The sequence below is a fragment of the Dasypus novemcinctus genome, chromosome 12 (assembly GCF_030445035.2).
Source record: "Dasypus novemcinctus isolate mDasNov1 chromosome 12, mDasNov1.1.hap2, whole genome shotgun sequence".
In the NCBI taxonomy this organism is placed as follows: domain Eukaryota; kingdom Metazoa; phylum Chordata; class Mammalia; order Cingulata; family Dasypodidae; genus Dasypus; species Dasypus novemcinctus.
The window spans coordinates 45,139,042-45,166,303 of record NC_080684.1 but is presented as its reverse complement, the minus strand read 5'-3'; the positions used below and the strand labels follow the sequence as shown (position 1 = coordinate 45,166,303).

Below are 27,262 nucleotides of genomic sequence, written 5' to 3'. Positions count from 1 at the left end.
TTCAAAGAAGAATAATAGTTTGCCTTTGTCCTCAGGATGATGTCAGCTTCCTGAAGGTGTGAGGAGTATATTACTTGCCATTTTGCAAATTAGCTGGTCTGCGGACCATCTCAGTTATGAACCTAATACCTTAGTGACATACACAATCCCTTTTTCAAGTCTAACAAGTATTGTTAAGGAACCCTAGTAACTGATATTGCATGTGACAGTTACTAGTCTTTCCCTACAAGATAGATTATAACTGTAAGAGATGCTCCTTATTTTAATGTGTATAACCATGCCTCTACTGTATGCCTTTCGTAGCTTGAATTACCAATGTATTTCTTGGAAAAAACTTGTATTAGTGGAGTTAACAATGTCTCTCTGGAGACCTTCTGTGCCACCACACAAAGGAACTTTCAAATTGGAGAACAAAATGGGTGAATCAAGAAAACATAGAACTTACCGTTCTCTTGCTGAAACCCAACAAAGCTTATCAAGCCCATCCTGTTTCAAAATGTTCATGAGTGCTTGTCTGGATGAATTCTCATAAATAGTTCCTAAGAAATTACATAAGTATGGTCTCTCATCATGCAACATTGACCAACTGGCTTCCACCACAGGAAAATTCCTGTATCTATAAAAAGAAGTATATAAGAGTTAACAGTATATGACAATAGTACTGGCAGAGCTCACATAATCCAACTTTCAGATAGCATTAAGGTATAGAAAGATTTAAAATATGATTTTTCTAAATCCCAAATTATAGTTTTCCATTCTTATTTTGGAAAAGTCCTTGAATCTATTGAAATGTTTTCATTATTATCATTTAATATCATTTGATATTTAATATCAAATATTAAAAAGAGGACTCTCAAATTTACATCTCTCTAAAAAATGCCACAGAGATTAAAGCTCCTTGTTTTTACATTCTTTACCTGTAGATGTTAGGCAGGTTGAATTCAAGATCTCTAAGGTATAAAGAATCTTCTACATTAATCATAATCATGATTTAATCACTGTTTAAGCCTGGTGATGGAAAGAGTATAGAATACAAGTTGCTGTTGCAAAGAGCAATGCAAAATTAATTTCAAGAACTTTTCAAGTAGATGTAAAGCAAAACGAAATATTGTATGCCATACAGGAGAGACAGACGTGTTGTAACTGGTCTATTCTTATGTACATTTAGAAACAGGGATCCGACTGTATGCCTGAAATATAATCTTCATTTAAGAGCAAATCTTTGTATAACAGTCTAAACAGGGTTACTCAACCTCAACCAGATAATTTTTAAAAAAATTTAAATTTGAGATAATTTTAAACCTACAGGAAAGTTGCAAAAATGATACAGAAACGATACACAGACAATACACAGAACTCCAGCATTACCCCAGCCAGATATTTAGATTTACCAACTACTAGCATTTTGCCACATTGTTTTGCCTATTTTCCAAGTAGGTTGCATACATCATACTTCTCTAACAACACTTCCACATATACTTTCAGAGAATAAGGACAGTCATTTATATAATGACCTAAAGCACAACTATCAAGGTGGCCAGGTAACTTTTTGTTGTAGAAACTGTCCTGTACATTGTAGGGTGTTCAGCAGCATCCCTTCCTTCTACCCATTAGATGCCACTATATTCTTCCAGTTGTGACAACCAAAAATGTCTTCAGACATTGCCAAATGTCTCCTGGAAGGAGAGCAAAACTGCCCCTCATTGAGAACCAATGATCTATAAGAAAGATATCAGCTTAGTCCAACAATACCAGATTTACAAAAAGCTTCCATCCTGTACTAAATGAGAAGAATTTGTAGAGTTACTGTGAAAAATAATTATTTTATTTCAAAATAAGTTAAGAATATGGGCTCTATTCAAAGAATAGATATTTTCAGGGTTAAAAAAATTTTTTTATTCTATTTTTCGAGAAGAACAATCATGCATAAAATACAGGATTCTCATATACCATCCTATTATTTACATTTTACCTTGGTGTGGTATATATCTGTTACAATTGCTGGAAGCACATTTTTATAATTGCACTATTAACTAGGCCATGGTTTAACTTAGGGTTCACTGTGTTGTGCAGTTCCATGGATTTAAAACATTTTAAAATTCTATTACCATGTAAACATTTCCTGAGTATTTCCCCTTTTGACCACATTCAGATATATATTTCAGTGCTGTTAATTATGTTCACAATGTGGTGCTATAGTCACCATCATCCATCACCTAAACATTTCCATCATTCCAAATAGGAACTCTATACATTTTAAGCCTGATTTTCTCCCTATTTTAAACCTGGCTATCCTTAACAAAAACCCTTTTGTCTGGCCCTATTCCAGACTTACTGAGTGAGACTCTCAGGGGGCAGAGCCTGGAGATACGTCTTATTAATGTGCTTCCCTGGTGATATTTATGTAGTCAAATAGGCACCAGTCTAAGGCCACCTCTAGTAACTAGTGGAAGAACAATGAATGTCCAAATTCACAAAAATCATGAGTGAGATTTTTCATAATTTATTCACTCAAAAAAATATTTTTCTACTCTGTGCCAGGCACTGTTTCAGTCTCTGAGGATACATCAGTGAACAAGAGACAAAAATCCCTGCCCTTGGGAAACTTACGTAGTAGTGGCAACTTATTTTAAAAAAAAATTTAATTAATTTATCCCCCCCACACCCAAGCCGTTGTTTGCACATGCTGCCTGCTCTCTGTGTACTCTCTTTGTCTGCTCGTCTTCTTTCTAGGAGGCACCAAGAACAGAACCTGGGACCTCCCATGAGTGAGGGAGATGCCCTATTGCTTAATCCACTTCTGCTCTCTGCTTCTTTTGTCTCTCATTTTGTTTCCTCATGTCTCCTTTTTGCGCCATCTTGTTGCATCAGCTCCCATGCCAGCCTGTTGTGCCAGCTTGCTGTCTTGTTCTTCTTCTTTAGGAGGCATTGGGAACCAAACCCAGGACTTCCTGTGTGGTAGGCAGGTACCCAACAACTTGAGCCACATCTGCTTCCTGTATTAGTGGCAACTTACTTTAAAAAAAAAAAATTCTCTCCCCTCCCCCCCTCCCCAGTTGTCTGCTCTGTGTCCATTCGCTGTGTGTTCTTCTGTGACCGCTTCTATCCTTATCAGTGGGACCAGGAATCTGTGTTTCTGTATGCTGTATTATCTCTGTGTGTGCAGCGCCATTCTTGGGCAGGCTGCACTTTCTTTCACGCTGGGTGCCTCTCCTTATGGGGTGCGCTCCTTGTGCGTGGGGCTCCCCTACGTGGGGGACACCCCTGCGTGACACAGCACTCCTTGCACGCATCAGCACTGCACATGGGCCAGCTCCACAAGGGTCAAGGAGGCCCGGGGCTTGAATCGCAGACCTCCCATGTGGCAGGCAGATGCCCTATCCATTGGGCCAAGTCTGCTTCCCAGCAACTTACTCTTAAAATTAGAGCTGTCGTGGTCCCTAGGGGAGCAGCGGCAGTCCCCCAGGTGCAACAGCAAGGACCAGGAAGGAATGAGGATCCAACAGTGACCCCCTGATACTAATGACTATGCTTGTGAGCATATACACCTGAAATAAGAACAAGGCCTAGAGCAGCACTGTGCCTAAGAGTTCCCTCCTGAAAGCCTCCGTGTTACTCAAATGTGGTCAGTCTCAAAGCCAAACTCAGCAAGTAAATGCAATGCCTTCTCTCCAGTGTGGGACATGACACCCAGGGATGAGCCTCCCTGGCACCGAGGGATCACACCAAGTACCAGCTGATGACGTAACTAGAAAATGACCTTGAATTAAAGGTTCAAAGTGGACCAACAGAATATCCCTGTCTACATATAACAGGAGTTAAAAATGTTGTTTGACCTAAAGTAAGGGGGAAATGGAAAGGACAAATGAGTTTACATGGCTATAAGTCTCTAAAAAAGAGACTGGAGGTTGTCAGAAGGATTGCCTTTATGCACACCTGAGCAGAGTCTCAGAGAGAGATAAAGTAGATACAACCCCAGGTATTGGTTCTTTTGAGGGCTAAAGAGACCCACAGGGTCTATGGTCATGGCAGATGGGGTTCACTGCCATGTCAGTTGGCCCTTCTTTGGAGCTGGTGTTTCTGTGTGATGGAGCTGGACTCAGATGTGATCTCTTTTCACAAGCCTTTCACGCTACTTTATTGGAATTGTAGTTGGTGCTGGGGTTTAAGATATATCTAGGGGATCTGAATCTCTGGACTGACAATATGATAGCCAGGCCCTGAGCCTCAAAAGACTTCAGCTTCTACACTCTGATTTATTGGACTTACCCCACTCAGCTAACATGGAGCTGAAGAATGTCAACCACCACACCATGGAGCCTAGAGTGCCTACAACTGAAAGCAGCAGGATTGTCGCCAGTATCCATGTGGAATCTAAGCCCCCTCTTGACATAGATGTGGAATGGACACAACCAAGCCAAGGTCCACAGGAAGGAGGAATACAGTAAGGATTAGAGTGGACTTAATGATATTCTATTCCTGAACTATTGTGGTTAATAATTGAGAAAATGTGGCATTGGTGTGGAAAAAGTGGCCATGGTGGCTGCTGGGTGTGGGGAATGGGAGGAGAGATGAGATGTGGAGGCATTTTTGGGACTTGGAGTTGTCCTAAGTGGTGCTGCAGGGACAATTACTGGACATTGTATGTCCTCCCATGGCCCACTGGATGGAACGTGGGAGAGTGTGGGCTATGGTGTGGACCACAGACCATGGGATGCAGCGATGCCCAGAGATGTACTCACCAGATGCAATGGATGTGTCGTGATGGGGGAGAGTGTTACTGTGGGGGGAGTGGTGGGGTGGGGGCGGTGAGGGTGAATGGGGACCTCATATTTTTTAAAAAAAGAATAAATAAAAAAAGTGCTCTATTAATAGAAAGATTTAAAATGTTTCTATTTTATAGCTGGAGATTTTATAGAGATATATTGAGAAATCTTAGCTGTCATTTAATTAACCTCATTTTAGAGATGGGATTTGTGCCAATCAACCAACTTTTGTGGCAGAATCGAGTATCTTAGTTTCCTAGGCTGCTTAAGCAAATACCAAGAAATGGGTTGGATTAAACAATGGGAATTTAAAAGTCCAAGGCATCATCAAGGTGATGCCTTCTTCCTAAAGAATGGCATTCTGGTGCTGGCTGCCAGAGATCTCTGTTCCTTGTCACGTGGCAATGTATACGGCAGTGTTTGCTGGTCTTTCCCTTCTCTTCTGGGTTACGTTGATTTCACATTCCTGCTTCATTTACTTCCTCTCTCAAATCTGGGTTTCATTCTCCTATAAAAGACTCCAATAATAGGATTTAAATCCATTCTGACTGAGGTGGGTCACACATTAACTGGAGTAGCCTCATCAAAAGATCCTACTTATAGTGGATTCATACCCACAGGAATGGATTAGATTTAAGAACATGTTTTTCTGGGTTACATACAGCTTCAGACCAACACAATGAGCATGTCAAAATCTTTTCAAACCATAAGGTATGGTATGCTCTGGATTTCATAATATTGCATTAAAAAAACCCAAACAAATCAATTTTATTGATATTACTAATAAAACATACAATTCATTTAAAGTGTACAATCAATGGCATGTGGTATAATCACATAGTTAGGATTAATCACTTTAGTCATTCTTGTTTTTTTGTTTTACTATTATTATTTAAATAATGAAAATAATATTGCTTTTAAAGTAAGGTTTTTGTTTCTTTTTTACTATAAATGATATAGATTTTATAATTGTTTTAAGAAAGTCTGTTTACCCTTTTCTGCTAACTCTCTCTTTAGGGCACTCCTGATAAGTTTCAAAATTTATCCTATGCTGGTGGTGATGGTAGCACAACATTGTGAATGTTATTAACACCACTGAATTGTATATCTGAAATGTGGTTAAAGGGGGAAATTTTAGGTTGTATATGTTACTAGAATAACATTTAAAAAAAAACACAGAACTGTACAACATGGTGAACCCTCATGCAAACTATGTACCATTGGTAACAGTATGATTATAATATTTTTTAAAAAGATTTCTAAAAAAATTATTTCTCCCCATCCCCTTGCTGCTTTTCACTTGCTGTGTATGTTTGACTTCCTTGTTCCTGTAGGAGGCACCAGGATCTGAACCCTGGACCTCTGATATGGGAGGGAGGTGCCTAATAACTTAAGACATCTCCGTTCCCTGCTTTGTTCTAGTTTTCATTATGTTTTTCCTCCCCATGTCTCTTGTTGCATCTCTTATTGCATCATCTTGCCACACCAATATTCTTTCATCAGTTGTAACAAAGGTTATCTTACCAATCCAGAATGTTAATAATGGGGGTGGGGGTATATGGGAATTTTGTATTTTCTGCATGGTATTTCTGCTAACCTACAATTTATCTAATTTAAAAAAATATTTTAAAAACATGTCTTACGTCCTGAGGTTTTAAAGGAAAGAAATCAACTTCATCTACTCTTCTCATAAAATCATATCATACTCTAAAAACATTGTCACTGAAGCATGAGACCGAGCCATATTTTTCCCTTTAGCAAAGACTGTACCTGTCCTTAATGATCCCAGAAGAATTAAATCTTCTAGAAATTTAAAGCACAACTTCCTGATTCAGAAATTCAGATCAGAGTTTAGTAGGAATGTGGAATGATATTTTGTACTTACGTTGCTACTCCTAAAGGCCACTGAAAAACATCCACTTCATTAACCCAGGGGCTATCATATATTATAAAAAGCAGCTCCACAGGGCCTCCATTTCTTGTGAGAAACTGGTTTATCCATTCATTATTACAGTGTTCATCTCCAAGCAAAACAACAGCAAGATGCTGAAGTTTCTGAGTTTGCACTAAATTTTGTGCATAAAGTAACCACTGAGTGGCGTAAAAGATCTTTGCTTTTTCTCTTCCATTTAAAACTAGAACCACATTATCCACATCAACGGAGAAATACCCCGGGACCACAGCTGGACCAGTGATAAAGCTGTTAAAAGAAATAACAAAACAAAAATAATAGATAAACAAAAACAAAAGTATTTGGTACTAGAAGTTGCTATTGATTTTATACAATATCCCCAATGAGACTCAATTCATATTCTTTCTAGAAATCTAATTTCTATAATACAAGCTCTTTTTTTAAAAAAAAAGATTTATTTATTTATTCTCCCATCCCTCATTGTTTTTGCGCTTGCTATTTGCTCTCTGTGTGTTCTTCTCTATCTGCTTGTCTTCTCTTTAGGTGGCACTGGGAACTGATCCCGGGACCTTCCAGATTGGGAGAGAGGTACTCAATCTCTGGTGCCACCTCAGGTCCCTGGTCTGCTGCATCTCTTATTGTTTCTCCTCTGTGTCTCTTTTGTTGTGTCATCTTGCTGTACCAGCTCTCTGAGTGGACCAGAACTCCTGCACGGGCCAGCACTCCTGTGCAGGCCAGCATTCCTGCATGAGCCAGCATTCCGTGCAGGCCAGCTCTCCACCTGGGCCAGCTTACTGCGAGGGCCAGCTTGTCTTTCACCAGGAGGCCATGGAAATTGAACCCTGGACCTCCTATATGGTAGACAGGAGCCCAATTGCTTGAGCCACATCCGTTTCCCTATAATACAAGCTCTTTTGAACAAGTTTGGATGATGTGGCATGATTATAGATTAACAGGAAACTTTGGTTACAGATAAGTCAACTTGCACCTGATAATCAGAAACGTGTTAGTCTTTTTTTAAACCCCATTCAAAATAAGTGCTGGCTACAATTAGAGTTGCTAAGCAAATAAGTACACTTGAACAAATAATGGTGTAGTTCAAACCAGAAAGGTATTTAAAGTTAGTAGTGACTATTACCCTCTTCATCTGAATGAAGTGCTTGAATCAATGAGTGAGAAAGAATCGGTGAACTAAGAAATAGAGGATGGCATTATAAAACGTTCTGTGAAGGATACATCTGAAAAATATGTTAAGAAAGAAAGGAACGCTGCAGAACACTCAATAAAATATGGTAATTATATGCAAATTGAAAAGTATATATAGAAAATATTATTTATAGTTATGTATACATGCACCTGCCTATTAAAAGTATAAATATAAATATTTGAATAGGAGTATACACACCAAATTCATGACAGTAGTTGCTTCTGAGGACGAAAGAAGAGGAAAGGGACAAGGGAACCGTACAAAGCTTCAATTTTATTGGAAATATTTTAATTCTTTGAAGAGGTAAATATCTGAAGCAAATATGACAAAGTACTGGAATTTGTTAGTTCTGGGTAGTGGGTAAATGGGAATTTATTGTATTAATTTCTGTTTATTGCATTTTAAAAAGTTTTCATAAAAGGAAAAGACATGTTTCATAACTCACATTTTAATATTATGTGCTGCTTAGAACAACCAATAGCACTGAACTATTTTTAAGTAATATGGATTGAATATAAAAAGTCCCATTTAATCCTTTATAAAATTGGTCACAATAGTCTTGGATTCTTTACAACCTGCTAGATCCTTCTAATCTTTAGCATAGATATGCTTAAATCCTGCTTTTATTGCTCATTATTACTAGGGGAGAAAACTAACATTTTCAAATGTTTTTTTATATACATGATACATAGGCACTTTGCGTGTATTTTCATTTAACCCTCACAGTAACTCTACAGAGTACATTATTACCTCATTTTGCAGAGCCTGTCATGACAATATTGAATTTTGAACCAAGGACCATCTACATTCAGAGGTTAAGTTCTTCCACTACCCTATAATTAACAAATATTACAGTTAGTAGATAATAGTTAAAACACAAACTCTAAATATCTCTTTTGTTTGTATGTATATGTACTGCTTGATTTATAGACATTCTACAGTTGTAACAACCTATAGATATCAGGGTAATGTTCTGAGTTTTCCTTGGACAGTTATTAGCATTGGAGGTGGTTAATGATTCAGTAATAATTTAGTAATTTAAGATTAATTTACAGAATTTGAAGTCCTAGCAAACACTTTAGCTTTATTTTTTTGTAGTTTTTTGTTTTTTATATAAATAGATCACACAAAATGTTACGTTAAAAAACATTTTTTTGTAGTTTATTTTTACTTTTTTGTCTTTTTAAAAATATAAATAGATCACATAAAACGTTATGTTAAAAAACAAAAAAATATACTGCATTCCCTCCCCCTCCTGCTCCTCCCACATCAACATCCCCTTTCATCAGTAAGCACATTCATTGCATTTGGTGAATACACCCTGGAACACTGCCACACTGCATGGACCAGTTTATATTGGAATTCACACTCTTCCCCAGTTCATCCAGTGGGTTATGGCAGGATATACAATGTCCTACATCTGTCCCTGCAGTATCATTCAGGACAACTCCAAGTTCCAAAAATGTCCCATATCACACCTCTTCCTCCCTCTCACTGCCTCAGCAACTCCCGTGGTCACCGTCTCCACATCAACTATACAATTTCTACCATTGCTACAGTCACAACAGTTCTATAATAGAATACCAGCAAGTCCACTCCAATCCATATTATATTCCTCCATCTTGTGGACCCTGGGATGGCACTGGCACTGTCTACTCCACCTCTGAATTGAGAGGGGACTTAGATCCCACATGGCTGATGGATGTGCTCATCTGCTTGCTTTGTAGACACTCTCGGTTCCTTGGTGTGATGGTTGACCATGCTCACCTCCCTGTCAGCTGACCTGGGTACGGAAAGTAGTGCTGCAACTCTGCTGAGGCTCAGGGCCCAGCTGGCACATGGCCAGTCCATAGATTCAAGTCTCCTGAGCATACACAAACTGAAGCACCAATCACAGGTTCAGTAAAAGTGACAGAACAGATATGTGTAGAGAGGTCATATCTGAGTTCAACACCATCACAATCAGGAGCACAAATTCCAAAGTAAGGCCCATTGGCAAGGCAGTGAACTCCAGAGCCATGTGTCATAGCAATAAAACCTCTGAGTCTCCACAGCCCTCAGAAGAACCAGTACCTGGGGTTGTATCTACTTTGGCTGTCTCTGGGATCCTGTTGAGATATGCATAAGCATGACCCCTCTGATGACCTCCTGACTTATTTTGAGGTCTCTTACCCATACAAACTCATTTACCTTTACCATTTCCTCCTTTTACTCAAGGTATTTTTCCAATTGCATCACCAGCTGTTGATGGTAGTAATCCCTCGGCACCAGGGAGGCTCATCCCCAGGAATCATGTCCCACGCTGAGGGGAAGGTAATGCATTTACATGCTGAGTTTGGCTTAGAGAGTGGTCATATTTGAGCAAAGAGGCACTCAGGAGGTCACTCTTAGGCATCCTGCAGCCTAGGCCTAGTTGAAATTTCAAGCACACAGTCTCATAAGCATAGTCATAGTATCAAGGGCTCATCATTGGACCACCCTTCTTCACAGGTTTTTCTCTTAGCACTTGGGGGATTGCTGCTGTTCCATTGGGGACTGCAACAGAGCTCTCCAGGATGGGAACTCAGCACTTGCTCAGCTGTCATGTGTAACTCTATCCACTATGACAATATTCAACGAACATCTGAACTAATCTATATACCCTATATGCATGCCCTGGAGAACCCCGTCACCTATGCATCCCCCCCCCCATCAATGACACCCCTCACCAGTGCTCCTCCCCTGCCATAGGTGAATTCCTCTGTGATACAAAACTTCTCCAAAAATGACGCCTAATACATTGTCAAATTCAATTAGTAGGAAAATGAAATAGTATAATAATTTAGAAAAACTAAAATATAGTAAAAAATAAATTGGGGTATTAAAAAATGAAAAATATCATAAAACTTTGTTTTTGACATTTTGCCTTTCATCACAGTAATAGGTGTTGCCCTGCATGTATAGTGGCAAGGCAATCTCCTCAATTCCTTCCTCAGTGTCTACATCTTTTTTTGAAAATTTTGTCTTCTAAAAAGTTTTAGACCACAGTAAAGTCACGTATACAATATAGGGGACTTCCATATACCCAACATCAAACCCTTTTCCCACTTCCCCAGTAATGATCTTTTTACATGTGGATGTTATATTTGCTACAGCTTATGCACAGATACTGAAACATAGCTACCAACCATGGTTCCATTACACTTTTCTAAATTGCTGGTTACAGTATGCTTTACATTTTAGACTACATGCTTTTATAAATTTGTGGTGAAATTTAACATGGCTTATATCCATCATTTTATGAACTTGTGGAACAATTCCATTGCCCCCCAGTTACCCTACTTCCATCCATTCTATTCCTCTCTCCCCCTCCCTTCAGGGCCCATGGTGACAACCAAGCTTTATTGCTTGAAGGCCAAGATTCATAGATACTTACAACAATGCTGAGGACTTGACACTATAGTCTGTCTGTCCTCCCTCATTGAGAGCCACCCATGGTCTTGAGAGACATCCTCTACTTTAGCTTTAGGGATGATGATTGTGACAGTTTTGATATATGTTTCAAATATTTATTATTGGTAGTATATGAAATATCTTATGTCTCTTAGAATTATGTCTTACAGAATTATAATCGTTAGAGCATGAGAAGTCTCCCAGTCCTTCTACCCCACCTAAGGCCAATTTAATGAAAGAAAAGGAAACTTGACAGAGGTTATGTGATTGCTCAAAGCTGGTGGACACTAAACAGGAAAGGATAGAGCTGGGACTTAAAACTTAGTTATTTGACATTAAGCCTACATATACCATGTGCCCAGATTACTTTAGAGGGCCACACAAATTTTCGTGTTTTCTTTTTTTTGAAAAAAGAAATAAAATATTTTACTAAGGATGACTGACAAGTATCTAGTATTTCATTTTGATCTCTAACTAGATAAAAATGTGCTTTAAAATATTTTTATTAGGATAATTTTTTTAAAAAAAGGAGGTACCAGGGACTAAACCAGGACCTCGTACATGGGAAGTAGGCACTCATCCAGTGACCTACATCCGCTCCAAGATGAGAGTTGCTTTTTTTAACCTTTGTTTGCCTTTGGAACGTATCGGAAATTGAACCTGGGACCTCCTTGTACATGGGAAGCAGGTGCTGAACCACTTGAGCTATATCCACACCCCAGGATAATTTGAAATAAGAACATCTGACAATACTTTGTCTTTAACTATGCTTTGAGTGATATAACTTCAACTTCTTATTTTTTATATTATTTTTAATGTTATTTCTAGGGTGTGACTTTGAGACATAAAATATTTTTCAAATAGTATATCTAATTATTGCTTTGTATATCATATAATAGATAATAAACGTGTACAGTGTTTCATAGTTCAATAAACACCAGCATGAGAGTACCTTTTAAGTGCTAAACTAAGTGATACTAAATAAAATTGTGGCAGTAGTTTGAATGAAAGGGAAATCAGAAGAGGAAGGTAATAATTTTGGAAAGTATTGCAGAAAATATAAGTAACATGAACAAAGGCAGAAAGGCAGATAAGCTTGGTGGTTCAAAGGTGTATAAGGTGAATGAGATTAAAAATGGCCAGAAGAACTAATTTAGGTTGAGAAGGAACAGTAGTTTATATGGATAAAAGAAGGTAAAGTTTATAAAACACAACACAATTTCTAGCACAGTCTTCACTCAATAAATGTTAGCTATAATTATGTGAAAAAATAGGATACAAATTCAAAATGTAGTATAATTTTAAATATGTAATAATATATATAGAAGAAAAGTTGGAAGTAGACACAACAAAATGCTAACAGTATTATCACTGTTTTTGGAATTATGGACAGAGTGGAATTACAGTGATTAAAAACTTATCTTTTCTCAATTTTTCAAGTTATAATAATTATTTGTTAATTTTTTATTATAAATCTATTTTTTTAAAAATTACTTTTAAAATAAATTGTAAAATCTTTGATTACTGAAGATTTTAAAGTAAAAAAAAACTTTAAGTCGTCAGAAACACAAGAAGATGCCATCCTTTTACTTTCAAACTACATATGTCTTTGAAATAAAGGTGAGTCTCTTGTAAACAGCATAGAGTTGGGTCATACTATATGGATATTGGATACTCTGCTAATCTCTGCAGTTTGACTGGAGAGTTTAATCTATTTACATTAAAGTCACTACTGATAATAGAGGATAATACAGTCTTTGTAAGACTTATTCCTTTTTTGCCCCCAATTCTTCTGTTAATGCCTACTTTCATATTTATTTATTTTTTGAATTAACCATATTAAGTCTCTTCTCATTTCTATCTAGATATATTTTCATCTATTTTCCTTGTTGTTACCATGGCATTAATGTTTAACATCCTAAACATAACCATATTTCATTTGATACCAACTTACTTGAATAGCATACACATACACTTTTCCTATACTTCTCCATCCCCCCACCTTTTTCTGTACTTGTTACAAATTATATATTTGTATACTGTCTATTCCAAACTATAGATTTAGCATTACTTCTTACACATTTGCATTTTAGCACCTGTAGGAAGATGTGGAGTTAAAAAGCCAAAAATACAATAATATTAGCACGTATAATTACCAAAGTAGTTAACTTTACTGGAGGTCTTTATTTCTATATACCACTTTGAACTACTGTCCAATGTCCTTTCCTTTCATTCTGAAGAATTCCCTTTAGTGTTGTTTGTAAGATAGGTCTAGCGGTGATAAACTCCCTCAGTTTTTGTTTGTATGGTAATGTCTTAATCTCCCCCTCAATTCTGAAATACAGTCTTTTCAGGTATAAAATTCTTGGTTGGCAAATTTTTTTTCCTGTACCAACCCTCCCCACCCCCCCAGCATTTTAAGTATTTCAACCCACTGCCTTCTTGCTTCCATAGTTTCTGAAGTGAAATTGGCACTCAATCTAATCGGGTTTCCCTCGGATAGAACATTGTCTTTTTCTTGCATTTGATAGTGTGATCAGTATATAGTGGAGCATATTATTCTTCATGTTTGTCCTATTTGGTGTTCTCTAGGCTTCTTGGATGTGTGTATTCATGTTTTTTCCCTAAGTTGGGGAAGTTCTGTGTCATTATCTCTTTGAATATTCCTTCTGCCCCTTTCTCTCTTTCTTCTCCTTCTGGGACTTCCTTCTGGGATATTGGTGTGCTTGGTGGAGTCCCAGAGGTATCTTAGGCTATTTTTACTTTTTGTAATTTTTTTTAACTTTTTGCTCCTCAGCTTAACTCATTTTAATTGTCTCATCTTCAAAATCACTGATTCTTTCTTCTGCCAGCTCCAATCTGTCACTGAAACTCTCCTAGAGATTTTTAATTTCAGTTATTGTGGTCTTCAGCTTTAGTAGTTCTGTTTGGTTCCTTTTTAAAAATTTCCATCTCTTTACTTGGACTTTCATATTGCTTAGCCATTGTTTTCCTGAAATCCTTTAGTTTTTATTCTGTATTTTCCTTCATCTCCTTGAACATATTGAAGTTAATTTTTTGGAAGTCTTTTCCAGTATGTCCATAGTCTGGTCATCTTCCTTGATATTTTCTTGATTTTCAATCCTCTTCCTTTGGATGGGTCATCATTTTCTGTTTCCTCATCATGTAATGTTTTGTTGCACACTATACATTTTAATATTTTACAATCTTAACTCTGGGATTTATTCTCTGAACTATCTGCTTCTAGGCTTATTAATCAACAGGTGATATGACAGAGATTTTTTTGAGTGTCAGGAGCTAACATAACTAAACGAACCTACCCTCAACACACCTTTTACCATCTTTGCCAAGTGGCTTTGCATTAGCTGGTGCTCTCAGTCAGAGATCAGTGTTCCCATCAGGAAGGTAAGTCCCAGGTGGATGCAAATTACAGGGTCCTCTTTTCTTTTCCGGTCATGTCTTTTCCTGGGCTTGTACTTGCTGGTAGCCTTAGGTGTTCTCCTGTTTCCAGGAGACATACCTTCTCCCTCTTCCCAGTGTTCCACTGCAGGACTTACAGCAAGTAAGCCTTTGCCATAGGTTACCAGCCTTAATGGTTTCTTACTATGCTTTCATTGTCTCAAGCTACTTATGCCTGGAAGACAAATTCTGGGAGAGTAGGCAAAATGAAGAAGTGTTTTCCAAAGTCAGTTTCTCTCCATAAGAACAAGGCCAGCGACCCACAAAGAGAGCTCCAGCAGGACACAAATTGCCCTAAGGAGGGGATGAGAGAGAAACCAGGAAGCCTGTATACAAAAAAAAAACTGAATTGCTCTTCTAGCTTTCTTAGCATATACTTAATAGATAAAACTTCTAATTTTCACTATTTTTTTCTTCTGCTCAACTCAGTTAAAATTTTACTCCCCACTTAGCACTTTTAAAGCTTTGAAAGTACAGGGAAATCATCCAAATCATAGAGTTCTAAAGCTGTTGTGAAAACAGAATATATTTTTTAGGATCAAAAATAATTATTATTGTTAGATTCTTTCTAAATCAGTCAAATACTACTGAGCAACCACTATAGATATCATTGTTATATTAAGTGAGCTACATATGTGAAAATACATGACAGTCTTGATAACAGATAAATGTACAACCTAAACATTCCAGACAGGCTCTCTGCCATTGGAGTTTATATTATTATTAGTAAATTATTTGAGAAAATTCAGTTTATAAAATGGATGTACTTAACTTATTAAAGGTCCTTATATTTTTCAGATGTAAGCTGTTGAGTTTTACCCTCCTATTGTGGTATTTTGTCACAGCTCCACAACTTCCTTATTCATGTTTTTGATGGAATACAACCTGCTCCCATACTAGCTTGGTTGGAGTGGCAAAATGCCTCAGGAGAGATGTGCTTCCAAAGTTAGGCCATGTTTTCCCAAGTATCTAATGTCATGCATTATCTTTATGTTCATAATATACTGACCTTAACAATTACATATGCCTAACCTGCTATAATATTCCTTTCAGAAAATGCACACCTAAGTCAGACTCCCAATTTACTAATGAACTTCTAGCACACAAATGTTTATAATTTGGATGCTATCTGTAATATAACATGTCTATTAGTTTAACATTCTCTAACAATACCATGGTTTTGATTGATTGTATCTTATAATACAATTATAATGCAATGCTTATTCTTTTTATTTAAAACCTAAAATGCCATCATATTTACTCTGTGTTTTCCCCATTTTGAAGCCAACTTTTAAAATATATAATTTAAAATTTTTTTGACTAATTTTCATACTTTTCTCATCCAAAATGGACAAACCTCTTGTGAATAAGCAGGTTTATCTCTGAACAATTTATATGTGCCATCTCATCCTTTTAAAAAAAATAATTGAAAAAAATGATGATTTTGATCTTTGCCACCAATTATTACATTGATATGAAAGTGTTATGTATCTTCAGGGCCTAACACTCTGCCCAAGATAGAAGAGAGTCTCAATAAATAGTTATTTAAAGACAAATAAGTGAATTAAAAAAAAAAATCAATGAACTTAATCAAATGTTATCTTCCACATCCCTATGGTTGGCCATTGTGGCAGTTTGAGATTATTGATGAATTCCAAAAAGAAATATTATGTTTGTAAACTGGTTTGTTCCTCTGGATGTGATACCCTTTGACTGTACTAAATTCAGAGGTTTCGCTTTTACTTGATTAAGATTAGGGATTTGATTTGGCCATGTCAGTAGGACATTGAGACCCCACCCCCTTGGTGGGTGGACACTCACACAAAATGACACAGCAGAGGAGAGAGCTGAGTTTTGAGGTTGGAGCTCTGGGGAAAGAGCCAAGCTGTTCGTTGGCATTATGGAGAGTGCAGAGCAAACGAGTCTGGAAAAAGAGACGAGCCCCAGGAAGAGAGCCCAGCCTTATGCCATACCAGCAGAAGCTGGGATCATGGAGCCTTAAAAGGAAGAGGAATGCTGCACCCTCGCAGAGGCAGGTAGCCATCCTGCCCCAACATGTGGCAAAAGACTTTGGTGAGGGAAGTAACTTACTTTCTATTGCTTTGTGACTATAAGCTCCTACCCCAAATAAATACCCTTTATAAAAGCCAACAGATTTCTGGTACTTTGCATCTGCATCCCTTTGGCTATCTAAAACAGCTATATTCATTTCTGTTTTATGTCAATGAATCTGATTTTTAAAATCTGAATTTATTTTCAGCATAAACAATACAGACAATTTAGTTATTGTTAGGTTAATTCATGCAAAGAACAGAGAAGTACAAAAGACTTCTTTAATATAGACTGTTTGGAGGTGTTTTTTACCTCCTGAATTTAGACTTATGTATATAATTAAGCCCCTTCCCATCAAACCTCAATATTAAAAAACTCTATTGAGTTCTGCAGAAGTAGTATTTACAGTCTTCTTTATTATAACTTATTTTATTCTATTTCTGCCTTGTAAACTCTTCCACTAGTTAGTTTTTCTTTTTTTAAAAAAATGGATCTCACTACATCATGGTCCTTTTACTAACTGAATGATTATCAGTAAACTCTACTGGGATTGGATAGTCTTTGTTTTTAAAATTCTTATCCAGTGATTCTGCGAATTTTTTTTTTTAAATTCCCCCCTTGAGGCTTGTTTGCTGTCTGCTCTCTGTGTCCATTCACTGAGAGCTCTTCTGTGTTTTTACTTGTCTCCCTTTTTTGTTGTATCACCTTGCTGAATTAGCTCTCTGTGGCACATGGGCGAGCCTGCCTTCACAAGGAGGCCCCGGGACATGAACCCAGGGCCTCCCATATGGTAGACAGGAGCCCAACTGATTGAGCCACAGCCACTTCCCTGATTCTAGGAATTCTGATGAGACTTCCTTATTTGGTTTTTAAAAATTTTTTTGCATATAACAATTTAATTATTTGTTCCAAAATAATCCATCATATTCAAATTATTTGCTCTACTTTTTACTTTTGTTTCTTGTATTTGGAATATTTAAAACTTACGAATAAAACAGTGAAAGTATGATGAGAAACATGATATTTACAAAGGTGTCAGAGTAACTCTTTATAAGATACTTATTGATCACAAAGGCAAAAAAATAGAACTTTACACTAGAGAACCCTGACAGATGTCACCTTAATCAAGTGATCAAAGTTTAACATTACTAATGGGAAAAATAACATTCACTGAGAAGGATACAACAACATTTCTGAGGAATTTTTAACTAAAATGAACAATCTGAATTTAATTATGAGGATGCAGCAGACAAACCCAGACTAACGGATATTCCAACAAAATAAGTGAGGACTACTCTTCATAAGTCACAACGTTATAAAAGACTTAGGAACAGTCACAGATTGGAGGAGACCAAGAAGACTGGCAACTGGACAGTAGTGGGACACCTGGTGTCCTTTGAATAAATCTGTCAATTATATAATAGTTTTGTATCTGTGTTAATTTCCTGGGATAAATAATAGTACTGTGATTAAGTAAGGTGTTAGCAATTAAGGAATCTGGGTGAAAGGCATAAGGAAATTTTATTGTAGAGTTTTTTGCAAGATTTTTGTAAGTGAAATTATTTCAAAATGAAAACTCAAAATTTAAAATAAAAAAAATTCTATATCTTATGATATGAAACTTTTGTTTAGCAGTTTAAGTGCTTATGGATAAAGTCAGTAACAGATAAATGCTTACATAAAAGAAAAATGAGTACATGTTATATTAAATATTGGACTCAATGATTCCATATTTTGAATGATACAGTATATAAATTCAGCTCTCATTAAAGAAAGGTGTTGTAAACATTGAAATACCCCAATTTTTATATTTTCCTACTTTTAAAATATATTTTAATTCTCTTTGCAACTTGTTCTATCATACGTACACTTATAAATCAAAATATACACTTTTTTACCCCTCAAGTAGCATTGCCATAAAATCTTGTTCTCACATTCTTATTGTCATGCTACTTAAATATTTTGCTAACTAGTTGGATATTTATTTATTCTAGTATAGTAGAAGATATGAAAAGGCACTTTAGAATATAAGATATTAAATAAGAAGTTACTTCTGTTGTTCCAGGTTACTTTTGTTGCTCCAAGCTACTTTTGTTGCATAAACTAACCAATTTATAAATTATTTTAATCCACCACTACCCTCAGCTATCAGTTTGAGTTAGGGAAGAGATGCCCCTTTTCATGAACTATGGAAGATGAAAAGAGAAAGTGGAAACTAGGAGGAATTCAACAATTCTTTAGTAGAGAATAAATTTAATGGTTAGCCATTAAAATAATGGTTTAATTTTTGAAGAATTATGAATTGTCAGTATAAATATATTTTTCAAAGTTAGGTAGCAATGATTTTTTTTTTAAAAATCATCAAAGATTTAAGCAACATGACTGAAAATTTAATAAGATCTGAGAACAAGAATTGTGAAAACAATCTCTCTCCTCCAGTAAAGAGTCGAACAATGACTGGAGTATAATTTGGTATCCAAGTGTCCTAAAATTGCTAGAATACGGTAGAGAAGGGAGTCAGGACTAAAGCTTCAACTGTGAAACTTTTTGTCATGATGGGGCATTCTGAATTCATGCTCAATTGGATTGACCTGATCTCACAGACTCCTACTGGAATGTATCTGTTAAGACAAAAAAGTTATTAGAAAAGCCACAAGGAAGGCCTCTGGTACATGGGCAGCTCCTTTCTCTTTAGGAAATTATACATAATTCTCTGAGCAGGAAGTTTCTTGCCCTGGAGTTGAAATCTAATTTGAGAGATAAGTCATCTGCTGATACTATAATTATATCTCTCTGCAAGAAACAGTATTTTTCTTATTAAAGTAAGTAGTCTTTGGGCATTATAGGAAGCTGTTTACTTGCTGTTCTGATTTTTATGAATCCAAAGAGCTCTTTTTTGGTAAGGATGATGATTAACCTAAAAAAAAAAAATCACTCAGTATTCATTTAGACTATCATGATGCACTGTAGAAATTATGTTCTGAAGAGAAAATAATATAATAATATCCCGTGTGAATCCATTTTATGTTTTCAAAGACAGCCAAGTTCTTATTCTGGTTCAAAAAGTTTCTACCCTAAAGTTACTTCTACCCTGAAGTCGCCATGAGGATGGTGACTGTGTTGAAACATTTAAGGTAGTACCCATCGGACCCTGATTTTACTCATATCTTAGAATTCCATAAAGGTTTATTAATTTTGGACAAATAAATTATACATGCTACTTTTCATGAGCCTAAAGCTTTAATAAGCTCTTATAAAAAATCTGCTACAATGGTTAACTTCCTTGAATACACAGTCCTTTAAATCCTAAAAGGAGACAGCATTGCTATTTGATCATAATGTAAAAATCTCAGAGAAAACTCAAAAGGGAAGGGTTTCTTTTGGGAATCAGTGCTGTTTGTTAAAATATTTTGCTATCATTAACATAACAATGCATAATTTTAAGCTTAAAAATGCTAACTTCTCTATGAATGTTTAAGAATTTTTTGGAAAAGTTTATATATATTACAGAAATACCCATAAATAACAATACATTTATTTTTCAAATACCAAAATATTAGAGTTCAACATATAACACAATTATTCTAAATAAAATGTTCTTAATTCTACCCATTCAAAAATCCTTAGTTTATATAAGTACAGATAAAAGTTTTATAAAAATACAAGCTCAAAAAATCTCAGCAATACATTGGTTTTATTGAATCTTAAAGAGATTTGAGTATTGCAAAAAAATGGTAATTTAAACTATTAAACCATATGATAAAAAATTCATACATGAAATGTTTTCTTTTTCTTATTCTTAAAAATTTTTTAAGGAGGTACCGGGGGTTGAACCAGGGACCTTGTACATGGAAGGAGGCACTCAACCACTAAACTAACTGCTCTCCTGAAGTGTTTAAATAAATAAAAATTTCAAAAGTGACAGCAACAGCTTTTAAACCATCTGAATATTATAAAAAGTGAACATAAAGAGTATGACTATAAAGAAAAAAGTGAAAACTGCTTTCATAAGGCAATGTTCAAGGTAAGTTCTAACTACTAGTATGTATTTATGAGATTTCTCTATTCTTCACAAGTTGAAATGGAAATTTATTTACTTACTTACTTATTTATTTATATTTAGAGGTACTGGAGCCAGGGATTGAATCTGGGACCTCATATGTAGGAAGCTGGCACTAAATCACTAAGCCACATTGGCTCCCTGAGTTGATTTTTTTTTTGTTTATTTGCTTGTTTTGGTGTTCTTAGGAGGCACCAGAGACTAAACCCAGGACCTCCCATGTAGGAAGTAGGTACTCAACTGCTTGAGCCATATTTGTTCCCTAGAAAAATTTTATATCACATGTTTTCATTTTCTTCTAGAATGTACATAAAACACTGTATCTAAACACATAAAAGGTTAATGTTGGGAGAAGATGTGGCTCAAGCAGTTGAGTACCCCTCCCACATGGGTGGTCCTGGGTTCAGTTCCTGGTACCTCCTGAAAAAATAAAAACAAACAACAAGGAAAACAAATGATAACATCAACTCAGGGGAGCTGGTGTGGCTCAGCAATTGAATCCCAGCTCCAATTTTGAGGTCCTGGGTTCACTCCCTGGCCCCCAGTACATAAAATAAAAAAAGGTTAATGTTGCACAATACCTGAAATGTGTTCTTCCTATAACTGAATTTCCTTCTCTCCACTGAGCGGTCACATCACTGGGGTCAAGTAAGCCTTCAAAAATATGCTCCCATAGATACAAACCTGTAATTAAAAACAAAAACAAAAAACAATTACTGTCTTATCTTCTCTGGTGCATGAAATGAGTTTAGGTTCTGTTCCTTTATATTATTTGACTACAAAACTAGATTTCTTTTCTTTGGGCTCCTTGGAAGTCAGCTCTACCAACCAGTAGCTCAAAATCATCAATATTACAGCTAATGTATAAAGGATAAAACTTAGAACTGTTTGTATATTATAACAAAGTGCAAAAATTCACCATTTTGTGCCATACACGACCAGAGGAGCGCATGTGCATACACACACACACACACACATCCCATGTCAAGGGATACCACCTCCTACTCATGTAAACACACACTCTCATTACATTACCTGACGCTCTTGTTGGAAAATGCCACTACATCTTTTCACCCTTGGGGGGAGAGGGGAATCAATGATTTCACCTGAATGAAAAGCTTTGAGAGTAGAGGAGAACAGTGTCACATAGTGAGGTAATCCAGAGACACACAAAATTTTTGGTAGCCCTGTTTTAGTTACATTGAAAGATGTATTCCGTTCCAGTATCCTTAAATGCTGGTACTAAATGACATGCAAAAAAACAAGTTTAAAGACTGGACCAATCAGATAAAGAAGTCTTTCCAAATGTGGTAGACCAAATAATGGCCTCCCATAGATATCTGGTCCTAATCCCTGAAATCTGTGAATACATTACTTCATATAGCAAAAGGGACTTTGCAGATGTAATTAAGTTAAGGATGTAGAGGTAGGCTCAATGTAAATCACAAGGGTTCTTTTAAGAGTAAGAGAGTTGCTGGAAGTGGACTTGGCCCAGTGGTTAGGGCGTCCGTCTACCACATGGGAGGTCCGCGGTTCAAACCCTGGGCCTCCTTGACTTGTGTGGAGCTGGCCCATGTGCAGTGCTGATGGGAGCAAGGAGTGCCCTGCCAAGCAGGGGGCTCCCCTGTGTAGGGAAGCCCCACACGCAAGGAGTACGCCCCATAAAGAGAGCCACCTGGCGCGAAAGAAGGTGCAGCCTGCCCAGGAATGGTGCCACCCACATGGAGAGCTGACACAATAAGATGACGCAACAAAAAGAAACACAGATTCCGGTGCTGCCGCTAAGGATAGAAGTACTCACAGAAGAACACACAGCAAATAGACACAGAGAGCAGACAACTGGAGCCGGTGGGGGAAGAGGAGAGAAATAAAATAAATAAATCTTAAAAAAAAAAAAAAGGAGTAAGACAGTTGGGTCAGAGTGAGGGAAGGTGATGTGGAACTGATGATGGAAACAGAGATGAAACTGGAGCAATGTCGGGCCATGAGCTAAGGAATGCCTACAGCTTCTAGAAGCTGGGAAAAGCAAGGAAACAGATTCTTCCATAGACCTGCCAGAAGAATACAGCCCTGCTGACCCATTTCAGACTTTTGACCCCCAGAAATACAAGAAAATAAATCTGTGTTGTTTCAAAATACTAAATTTGTAGTCATTTGCTATAGTGCCAATGGAAAACTAAAACACCAAAGAAATCTTTTCAAGTGGTTATAAAGAAAACAAAAAGTCTTATGTTACTATAAACTCTGGCAGCTTTATTTTGAATTTTCATTTTCCTTTCTATATCGTCTATGCTTTCAAAGTTATTAACCTAACAACAGAAATCCTCTTTAATTATCTCTACCTGTATTTAAACTGATTTAAATTATAATCCCTGGATTGATGACTTCAAAATTCATGTCTCTGTTCTCTCACTGCTTATTTCAACAGTACATATATACTTAGGTGTTAACATTTCTAAAGTTAATCATCTTAGACCCCAGTTCCCATCTCCTTCACTCTCAAGTGAACTACAATTTTATTCTCAACAATCTAGACACAGACTCTTAAACTCATTTTTTCCCAATTGTCTTTAATCCCTAAATTATGTATGTTTTTTCTTCAAAATATTTGTTTTCCAGTGCTCTACCCATAATCTAGCTTCTCATTATCTCACATGTAGAGTACACAGTGGCCACAAATTCTTTAATCATTGTAGTTGTTAACCTCTAAGGGCTCCTCCAATAGCTGCATAAATTTTACTTCTCCCCATGTTCTTCTGGACTTTCCCAATGTCCATGGATGAATATCATTTGAGGAAGTCCTGAGCATTGTCTTTATGTTACTGCTGTTGAATCTCACCTATAGTGACTTTGTGGCCACAGTGCAACCCTTTGTGGCTGTAATTACCCTTAAAAATTATTTATTGAAGAAAACCTAAGACACCATTATTATACATATAAATGCATCTATATAAACAAATTAAATAATTCACAATTACAAACCTGCTATAGATATAATTTTGAAGTCTGCTTTAACAGACACATTTCTCTCGCTGTTTCAAATTTTTCATATGCTTACTTTTCAATGCTTATCTTCTAGTTCATCGACTGATGTATTTAAAAACTTCACTATTACTAAATATTTAGGTTATCTTTTTATAAAATTCCATATATAATTCAAAAATAGTTATTTTTGTGTATAACTTTTTCTTTCTTTTGTAATTTTTAAAAAAGATTTTATTTATCTCCACTCCCCATTGTTCACACTCGCTGTCTGCTTGCTGTGTGCATTTGCTGTGTGATCTATGTTTCCTTGTGTGCTCTGTGTCTGCTTGTCTTCTCTTTAGAAGGCACCGGGAACTGAAGGTGGGACTTCCCATGTTGGAGAAAGGCACTCAATTGCTTTCTCTCATTGTGTTTTCTCTTTGTGTCTCCTTGCTGTGTCATCTTGTGTCAGCTTGCCGTGCCAGCCTGTTGTGCCAGCTGGCTATCTTGCTTATCTTCTCCAGGAGGTACTGGGAACTGAACCTGGGGCCTCCGAGGTGGTAAGCGGAGCTCAACTGCTTGAGCCACATCCACTTTGCTGTGATTGATTTTTAGGATAAGTTCCTTTTAGGAATAGGATTACTGGGTTGAGGGTTATGAAATTTTTGATTCTTGATGCCAATTACAAAATGTCTTCTAACCTAAAGCTGGCCTATCTTTTTCTAAAACCACCTATTGTATATTATAGCTATCATATTAATTCTCAAACAAAACATTTATTGGGTAAAAAAGAAAGTGACAACACAAAGAAACAAAAAACTAGGAATCAAAAAGACTAGGTTTCAGTCCACTTCATTTACTTTTAGCAAATCAATTAGATTAGCTGTTTAATTTCCTGAACTATCAAAAGATAGTTTGATTTAAAATTCTCTTAAGAGTACTTTTTGAGATATAAAATTCTAATTTAGCCACTTCTGTGCTCAAAAACTTTCAACATTTTCTGTCTGACTTCTAAGCCCCTTTATTAATATATAATCCCTCTATCGAAACTTTAAAATTTTTGTTTAACTTAGTCTCAATATGAACTACTGATCTTAAAATTTATTTTCTTTACTGTCAAAAAGAGAAGTTCTGTGTCAGTTCCCTCTCATTGATAATTACAATTTTATTGAAGGAAGGGTTTTAAACATTTATTGAGCATCTACTTTATGGAAGATGGTGCTAAGCCCTTTATATAAATTATTGCATTCTGCTGATGGAAGGCTTTGCAGGAGTTGCTATTGGAACACATAATATGAAGCAATTCAAGTGTTAACTCAATAGTACAGATTAAGTATGATGGAACTGAAGGGCTTTGAGAGAGACATTTGAGTTACATAAGAAAGGTAGACCTAAAGGCGAGTCTTTAAAAGTTGGTAGGATCCAGTATATGACAACATGGATGAACCTTGAGGACATTATGTTGAGTGAAATGAGTCAGGCACAAAAAGACAAGTATTGTATGGTCTCATGAAAATGAACTAAATACAATGAGTAAACTCATGGAGTTAAACTATAGATTACTAAGAGATAGAATGTGGGTTGAGAAGGGGGAGCTGATGTTGAGTATACATAGAATATTTAATAAAGGTTGATTGTAAATGTCTGGAAATGGATAGAGTTGATGGTAACACATATTGAGTTTAACACTTGATTTATAAATGTGATTGTGGCTGAAAGGGATAGTCTAGAAAAGTTAATGTCAATTGAAAGAAAGCTAGAGGATAATCTAGGAACTATAAAACATACTGATTTCTGTGGTGGATAATGACAGTGGTTAGTACTACAAATAGAAGAATGTTTCTCTATTACAAGGTGTTAAGATTATACATAGCGATACATGGGGAAAAATACAACCAATGTATCTTATAGACTACATTTAACAGTAATATTGTAATATTTTTGAAGCAACGGCAAAGAAGATACTATATTAATGTTAAGGGTTAACAATGAGGAAGTTTGGGGTTTAAGGGGATACAAGATCTTTTCTTTTGGAGTATTGAAAATGGTCAAAAATTGACTGAGGTGATGATAGCACAATTCTGTAATGAAACTGAGGGCCACTGAGGGTACACTTTGGATGGAATGTACAAGGCAGAGGACCATGTAACACAGTGTAGCCTGTGGTGGATGATGGACTGTGGTTAACAGGACAAATATTGAAATGTCTTCTCATGAACAATAACAAATACAAAATACTAATACATGGTGTTAACAACAGGATGGTTTGTGGGAAAAATACATCAAATATAAACTATAGACTACAGATAACAGTATGATGATGCTCCTTCATCATTTGTAACAAATGTATCACAACAATATAAGGTGTAGGTGGTGGGGCAATGTATGGAATCCTGTATGGTATGCATGATTGTTTTGTAAACTCACAACTTATATAATAAAAATAAAAACTAAAAAATCCAGTTAAAAAAAAAGTGGACAGGATCCAGATATGGAAAGACGACACTGTGGTAAAGTGAACAACATGAGTAAAGGCTAAAAATACTGAACTGTGCATACATGACTGTGCCTAGAATAAGAGTCTGCCTAGGGAAAGAGCTGGAAATTAGGCTGAAAAAGAAACATTGTGGTCAGGTTGTGGGAGGTTTAAATCCATAGCTGAAAAGACTGAATTTGATCCTGTCACTGGGGGAATAGGGTGATGAATACTTTTTTGGATAAAATTCATCTGGTCATTTTGTGCTTATTAAATTGAAAAGACAGAAGTCTGGAATCATGAGAATTTGGGGGAAAAAAAGAGGCATGAGGATTTAAAGGAATAAATCAATATTAGATACTTTACAAAGAAAAAATCATTGATAGCATTTTATGATTGGAGATCTGGATCTGGGCACTTGCATTTTAGAGATCAGTAGTAATCTTGAATGGTACATATTTGCATGCATGTAAGAATGCATTTGCCAAACATCATGGTCAGGCACGATGCTCTGTTTACTTTCCTACACCTATCTCTTTCTATTGATAGCCCTTATTATAAATATATCTAAGTCATGTTTAAAGGCCAAATAAAGCCCCTCCTAATTGAGTACTCCATCCTTTAATCCAGTGTAACACAGTTTGGAGCACTAGACTCTCATAATACTCAGAACAAAAATGCTTCTGTGGGCAATCAAGTTTTATTAACTACTTACTATATCCCCCTTCTTGGACACTCACAATAAACACTACCATATTAAAGTCTCTGAGAAAGGCCTACAGTAAAAAACAAACAAACCCTGTTTAACCTTTTTTCAGTTGTTTCCCAAATTTTTGGCCACCAGAGACCACATATTATAATTGTGTAACAAGTTTCCAATAAATACACAGATTCATGAAAATTCAGTTGACATAGCACTTTAATGATGCTATAC

The 27,262-nt window shown here is 36.3% G+C and overlaps 1 protein-coding gene across 2 annotated transcripts in view; it reads right to left on the bottom strand.

The window, feature by feature from the left end:
- The window catches only part of RXYLT1 (ribitol xylosyltransferase 1), a 32,367-nt gene that overhangs the window by 3,435 nt on the left and 1,670 nt on the right, over nucleotides 1-27,262 (bottom strand). Inside the window, exons 3-5 of one of the 2 annotated variants that reach the window (XM_004465046.4) lie at nucleotides 21,470-21,572; nucleotides 6,652-6,966; nucleotides 446-616 (exon numbers count right to left, since the gene is read on the bottom strand). In XM_004465046.4, the coding sequence (XP_004465103.1) occupies nucleotides 446-616; nucleotides 6,652-6,966; nucleotides 21,470-21,572 (589 nt within the window). The remainder of the gene's footprint in view (nucleotides 1-445; nucleotides 617-6,651; nucleotides 6,967-21,469; nucleotides 21,573-27,262) is intronic. The other variant, XM_004465048.4, reaches the window with a different exon arrangement.